This window comes from Nomascus leucogenys, chromosome 15 (assembly GCF_006542625.1).
Source record: "Nomascus leucogenys isolate Asia chromosome 15, Asia_NLE_v1, whole genome shotgun sequence".
In the NCBI taxonomy this organism is placed as follows: Eukaryota; Metazoa; Chordata; class Mammalia; order Primates; family Hylobatidae; genus Nomascus; species Nomascus leucogenys.
This window is the reverse complement of record NC_044395.1, coordinates 65,599,764-65,607,429: the sequence shown is the minus strand read 5'-3', so window position 1 is coordinate 65,607,429 and position 7,666 is coordinate 65,599,764. Positions and strand designations below refer to the sequence as shown.

Sequence of the window (7,666 nt, the reverse complement as noted above, 5' to 3'; positions counted from 1 at the left end):
TATTGAGGGCTTATCAGATACCAGGCAAAATGATAAATATTTTGTATACATCATCTAATTTAATCTTCACTGCTTCCCCACTTCACATTGAAGAACTAGTGTTCAAAAAAAAATAGTTTTTCCTAAATAAACACCAAGAAGCAAATATTTTATCAGGAGTATCCAGTATTTTGGCTGGACCACACTGGAAGTTGTCTTAGGCCACACATAAAATACACTAACACTAATGATAGCTGATGAACCAAAAAAAAAAGTCACAAAAAAATTTCATAACATTTTAAGAAAGTTTACAAATTTGCGTTGGTCTGCAGGTTGGACAAGCTGGTTTTAGATGGAGGGAGGGGGCCAGGAGAAAAAAACAAAATTAGTAAAACATTCTAAACTATGTTTCTGTGCCAAGAAAACCTTTAAGACTATTTATCTCAAGGACCTTTCCAACTACCCCACCTACCCACATGGAACTCGCAGGATAGATCTTCTCTGCTATCCTATCCTTCCCTCTCCCATCAGGGCCTGTATTTCCAGCTTTCAATTTGCTGCCTCTTTCCAGCATCCCAGGGGTCTTTTTAGTGTCTTTATCCTCCAGGGAATTGCTACCCTCATGTAGGATGCTAATAATAGGATAAATACCCCAGCTCTTTTGCTTCCCACACTCTAACCCCTGTAGGACCAGATTCCACTATCACATCCTGCCTCAGACCTGGTAAGTTTGTCTCTCTGTCTGTTTGGTCTTCTCAGTGTGCCTATTATACGGTTGAACAAAGACATGACTGCCACTAAGGTAATTTTTTCACTGAGGTTGTCTCTCCTTCAGATTAAAAGGACTTACAAATGAATTACACTTTTGACCACTGTTTTGTGGCCATGTAGTTTAATTGGCTCTTCAGATAACTGTCTCCCCTAGTAATTGCCATAGTAGCCTATGAAGTAGGAATCAACCTCTCCAGGTTACACAGATAGGGAAACAGTTTGAGAGAGTTTAGGTGGCTTGACTGAGATCACACAGCTGGTGAGTTGTAAAGCTGGGATTTGAATCTGGCTGCCCTTGGGCATCCATGAGTGAGTGCTAAATTCTAGGTTGCTCACTTCCAGACGCTCATGAGCACCTTCAGGATAAAGAACTTGCTCCTTTCCTCAAGAGACAGCCTTGTTCCTGGCATTTTAACTCCTATTCTTATATATTTTAGGTAAGGCCTTTCTTATACCAAGTGCTAAAATAAATAAGAACAAAGCAGAGGAATGAGGGGCATGAAGGAGAGTTATTATTCTGGAGAGCTATCTGGAGGAGGCAGGGAGTCTTCCTTGCCTGATCTCAGTAAGCAGATGAATCACAGGAAAATGACACTAGAGTATAGGCAGAAAAGTGTTCATGGGCAGAGAGTAGAAAGCTTTAAGAGTCTCTAGACATTCACCGTGGAGAGGACTCTGCAGCCGTGCCACCTACTCCCAGCCTACACATCACTGAATCAGACTAAAGTGGCAAAGGTTCCTTTGAACACGGTGATGATAACCCATCTTCTGCCTTGCATACTTTCCCAGTACCCTAAAATCTCATCCTGAGTGTTTTTCATGAGGTCTAACTCAAATATTAGTAGGAGAGTCAAAAAGTGAAGACCCCCAAGGCTCTCACCTCAACCTTGAGCTCTTTCCTAAAATCCAGGAATATTATACTCAACATATGCTCTTCCAAATTCATTTTCCCCATCTGTGCAAAGTGGGTGAGACAAGGGGAAATTCTGGTCATTATGCTGTGTAGTTCCAGATCAAGGGTGGAGCAAAAGTTTTTTGAGTAGCAGTTTAAGGCCTGAGAAAATCTGATTCAATTATTAAAAGACTGAGGTGGAAGAAGAAAAGAAGGGAGGGAAAGAAAGTAGGGCCGTCTCATTCATGACTGGATTATTCAGCTCTCAATTTTCCCCACAAAGGGTACTGAAGCAAGGACACTCCAAAAACAATGTCTTACATAAATGTATGTCCCTGTGTCTTCTGAGTACAGCCTTGCTCATGCATCTTGCACAATAACATATATAGGTACACACAATCACATGCCCAGCCAAACACTGCATTCTCATCAAATGGAACAGTTCTACATGCATCATTTCACAAGGTTCTTCACACTCTAATTTCTCTATCCCAGACCTTTCAGCTACCATGAAGGCTAAAATCTCTTCTAGGCTTGCTTGGACCCCGGCTGGATGGTGGAAATTCAGGGAGATACAATAGAAGAGAAAAACAGGAAATACATGAAGGGATGATAAGACAGAAAGGAACAAGATGATTTGCTCAATATGAGAGTGACAGCCACAGTTGACACTGGGATGGAAAGGAGGCATCCTGGACCACAGTTCTTTCCTGAAGATCATATTAGAAGACCTTACCCTCTTCATTCCTGCTCCTACCTCTTTCCCCAAAGCAGTTTCCTATGATCTCTGGGTCTGGGTAGCTGATACTAAGGATTGCAAGGAGCATTGCATTTTAAGATTAGGAATACAGATGAGCATCACTATAGGGTACAATTTGTTCCACTATCTCTGTTTCAATTAGCAATTGGAACACAGTCACATACAATTATATTAGAAGCTCTTTTCTTTTGATAGAGGTACTTTTCTTTCTACTCTCTCCTATGTCTATTTCTGGTTCTTGTTCTCATCTTTTTTATCTCACCACCTCTCTCTCTACTGTCCCCTTCCTGCCATTTTTTGTTTAATCTTTCCTTTCTCTCAAATTCCCAATTACTACCTGGTTAGATAAGAAAAAAATGAGATAAAAATATATTTTAAAATGTAGGTGAGGGAAGATCAGGAGGGTGTTTGAGGGTAATAGACAGGAGATATGGGGAGATGTACGGAAGCACAGTACTGTCATTTGGTCAAACTTGGGTCTCCATTTTTGCTTTCAGGGAATGATTCCATGTTCCCAGTTGCTAAAATTTACTTCTTGCCTCTTTCTTTCATGTACTTTTGATTTTTATGAGAGAAAATGCCTTGTATTCAATCATTTCTCAATGACCTTAACAGATTATTTTTATAGCCAAATTAGCCTGATCCCTACCACTGATCAATTGTGCATGATCACAGCTGTTTCTACCAGCATCCATACAGGACACCTGAGGCAAGTGCAGGATCCTTGTACTAAACATAAGCCAGGCAATCTTACGCCTGTATCAGACTATGAGAGACTCAGCCTATCACCTCTGTTTTGCTGTTCCTGGTCAGAACCTAGGTTCTGAGCCTCATCTATGGGTTATTATAGGCTCAATGGCTTGAAAAATCCATCCAAGATCTCTCCTCCTTCCTATCAATTCCCTTCAGACCTGATCTTTCCATCTTGAAAAGTAACCACATTTGAGTCTTCCATCGAATCTGCCTGACTTTTTATCATTAATATTACTTTTATATTTTCACACAGGCAGATGAATCCGAAGAAAAAAATATTAGACTATAGGCAAAAGAGGGCTCACAGGTAGAAGAAAGCTGTAAAATTCTCTAGCCACAGCCTGTCACCATAGAGAAGTTTCTACAGCCATGCCACTTGCACACCACCCACAGCCTGGACATCATTGAATCAGATAGAAGTGTGAAGGGCTCCTTTGAACCTTGAAGATAGTAACCCACCTCCTGTCTTGCATTATCTCCCAGTGCCCTACCATCTTCCCATCCTGGATGCTTTTCATGAAGTCTAATGCAAATATTTCCTGCTGCTTTTCAGCCATAGCATAAAGATGAATCCCAGTTGCTTCATCTCTCAGGGATTCCTAGGACTCAGAGCAAGGTAGTGAGGTCTTCTCTACCCACCTTACTTGGCCATGAAACTCATAAACCATAGCCATCAGAACCCAACCTCCTTTCTGCTCATGGGAATTCCAGGCCTGGAGGCATCCCACTTTTGGATTGCTTTTCCCTTCTGCTCCATGTATGCCCTGGCAGTGCTGGGAAACATGGTAGTGCTGCTAGTGGTACATTCAGAGCCTGTATTGCACCAGCCCATGTACCTGTTCCTCTGCATGCTATCCACCATTGACCTCGTCCTCTGCACCTCCACTGTGCCCAAGCTCCTTGCACTTTTTTGGGCAAAGGATGCTGAGATCACCTTTGGGGCCTGTGCTGCCCAGATGTTCTTTATCCATGGCTTCTCAGCTGTAGAATCTGGTATACTGCTAGCAATGGCCTTTGACCGCTACTTAGCCATCTGCCAGCCTCTGCACTATGGGTCATTGCTCTCCCCAGAGTCTGTAGGCAAGCTGGGGGCTGCAGCCGTGCTTCGTGGCTTGGGACTCATGACCCCACTCACCTGCTTACTAGCAAGACTGAGCTACTGCAGTCGAGTGGTGGCCCACTCCTACTGTGAACACATGGCTGTGGTGAAGCTGGCTTGTGGAGGAACACAGCCAAACAACATCTATGGCATCACCACTGCCACACTGGTGGTGGGCACTGACTCCATCTGTATTGCTATCTCCTATGCACTCATCCTCCGGGCTGTGTTAGGCCTCTCCTCCAAGGAGGCAAGGGCTAAGAGCTTTGGCACTTGTGGCTCCCACCTGGGTGTCATCCTTCTCTTCTACACACCAGGACTCTTCTCCTTCTACACACAGCGGTTTGGCCAGGACGTGCCCCGGCACATCCACATCCTCCTAGCTGACCTCTACCTGGTTGTACCACCCATGCTCAACCCCATCATCTATGGCATGAAGACCAAACAGATCTGGGATGGGGCCCTCCGGCTTCTGAAGTGGGGCCCTGCTTAGTCATAAAGTCTTCAACCCCACGCTGAAACCTTTATCTTTGCCCCTCAGCCCTCGGGGGAGACTGGTGGCTCCCAACATGATAGGGACACAGAAACTCATGCTCCGTGGTACCCGTACTTTGATAAGGAGCAACAGCAAAGTCAGATGGTGGAAGATCTGTCAGGTGTTTCTTACTTATGATGTAGATATGGTTACAAAGCTCAGGGAGCCCCTGTCTAATGGGAAATATGGCTACCAAACTGATGATGGCCTCCCAGGGAATCCAATTCTGCATCTGACATTGTTCCTACCTTCCAGAAGATATTGATAAAATGGGAAAGATATAGCTACTGGTCTGACAAGGAGAAATAACCCTCATCCACAGGCAGGTGTTCCTACTCTGATAGGAATACATACATCCCTCCCTTAGCAAGTTCTACATCTGACTGGGGAGAAACACACCCACACCCATACATAGAATCGGGCAGAGAGGCAGAGATGAAGCACTTAGCAATTAGCCATAGGGATGATAACAACAAAAGAAGGAGAATCCTGGGCAAACTGTCCAGTGTACACAAGAATAAGTAACAAGGTATAATGTCAATCTAGGAAGGTTCTCTGGAGTAGTTTTTATCTTTTCACTGAGCATGAACTATGGGCCAAATATTTTGCTAAAATCCAGGGCAAATTAAGTCAAAGGCCTCCTCTTGTGATGACTGCTGTTAGAGGAAACACACGTAAGGAGACAGTGGCCAAACTGAATCATACTATTTCAGTTGTCCCTCCGTATATGCGGGAGGATTGGTTCCAGAAACCCCATATAAACCAAAATCCGTGCATATTCCAAGTGAGACCTAAGAACAGAAATATACAAAAAGTTGGCTCTCCTTATTTGCAGATTTTATATCCTGCAATTCCGATATTTTTATCTGTGTTTGGTTAAAAATAATCTGCCTATAAGTGGACCTGCATATTTCAAACCCATGTTGTTCAAAGGCCAAACTGTAATATGGTTAGGGTAAGCACAAAGACCATGGGTGTAAGAACACCAACTTGCTCAGGAGAAATGAGGCCCCAGGCCACACCTCATCTCACCCCATCTCTGTATGCAGGTAAGGCCATGCCTGGGTGTAAGGTGCAAGAGCAAAGCCTAATGCGAGATGACATCCTAAGTATTTCCTTCTATGCCCTGGGAGTGGCCTTGTGCAGATTCCATTAAGCATCAAAGTTCCAGGGAAGGAACCAGGTCCCTTCTTTGGGAAGCAAAAATGGAACTCTGTCCAATTTGACCTCCTGAGGCAGGTTTATAAAAATGAAAATTATAAAATGATGGCAGCCACTAGAGAGCTATTTGGCTCCTGGAGAAAGCATTTTAATAAGCTTGGAAAGAGCTTAAACAGGAGAAGGCCTCTAATGGGCTCAGGATTCCCTGGGTCCTCAGAACTGCAGTCAGTAGCCACAGTGGATTAGTTTCACATTCTGCAGTACACCAAGAGAATTTACTGTACACCAAGTACGTTTACTGTAGTTTCATAATCATCTGATGAGATAATTATCCCCAACTTACAGGGCCAGAGGCAGAAGATTAGGAAGACAGTTGCTTGCCCAAAAAAGCAAGTACATTTCTAATTTGAAACTCCATGCCTTTTACTCTTTACCAGGTGAGTTCCTATAAATCTAGACCCTAAGACCAAGAATCTAGTAAAAGTCTGACCCAAGGGTGAGAGGATAATGTTTTTCCTAACATCACTGACATTTCTGAGAACATGAAATATGCCAAATGCTATTCTAGGTGTTGGACTTATTGGTGATTCAGGAAGATAAATTTTTGACAACTTGAATATGGGACCCCAGCAAAACTCCCCCGTGTGATCTCAGTGACTGTCATATTACTCAACCTGAAGCCATCCAAATAATTCTTCCTTCACCCCAGGTCTCACCACAAATGAGTTTGGTAGTCTTAATTTGCCCACAGACACCTCAGGTTGTCAGATAATCAGAGGCCACAGATTAGCCGGTAAATTCTATTCTCCAGGGTCCTTAACTCAAACTGTAGGGGAAGTCAGGAAAACTTGCTACATCCTATTTGGGACTATATTGGCTATGGCTGGATTATTTTTCCCAAAGCTCTTTTTTAAATGAGCTATAATTTACATAAAATACATCTCTGAAAAATACATACACATCAGTATAAACACCATCTTAATCAAGATGCAAAGTATCAGCTGGGCACCGTGGCTCATGCCTGTAATCCCAGCACTTTGGGAGATTCAGGCCAACAGATTGCTTGAGCCCCACAGTTCGAGATCAGCCTGGACAATATAGCAAGACTTCGTCTACAAAAAATACAAAAATTAGCCTGTAGTCCCAGCTACTCAGGAGGCTGAGAGGTGGGAGGATTGCTTGAGTCTGGCTGAATCGAGGCTGCAGTGAGCTGTGATTGTACCACTGCTCTACAGCCTGGGTGACAGAGTGAGATCTTGTCTCAAAAAAAAAAAAAAAATTCACAATCACAAAACGTTCCCTTGTGCTCCTTCCTAGCAATACCCTTGACCCTCCATGGAGATAGCCGTTGTTCTACTGTTTAATTTTTGATCACCTTGGATTAAATTTACCATTCTAGAAATTCGCATAAATGGAATTATACAATACATATACTTTGTCTGACTTCTTTGGCTCAACATAACGTTTTTGAGATTCATGTTGTGTCCATCAACTGTTAATTTCTTATTGCTAAGTAATTTTCCATTGTATGAACATATCAAAGTTTACTTCTGGATACCTGAGTTTCCCATATTTTACTATTTTGAATAAAACTGCTATGAATATTTCTTAACCTAGCAGTGAAATGGCTGGGTCAGAGGTTAATAGAACCTGCTTTTTCAAAGTAATCACACCATTTTCTAATCTCACTGGTGATGTTTAACAGTTCCCACCTGT

The 7,666-nt window shown here is 42.9% G+C and overlaps 1 protein-coding gene across 1 annotated transcript; it reads left to right on the top strand.

Moving 5' to 3' along the window:
• Positions 1-3,805: 3,805 nt before the first annotated feature.
• On the top strand, positions 3,806-4,946 carry LOC100601543 (putative olfactory receptor 52P1). Its single transcript, XM_003254802.2, has one exon. It carries the CDS (start codon positions 3,806-3,808, stop codon positions 4,745-4,747), a length of 942 nt encoding a protein of 313 aa, XP_003254850.1. The 3' UTR covers positions 4,748-4,946.
• Positions 4,947-7,666: the final 2,720 nt, after the last annotated feature.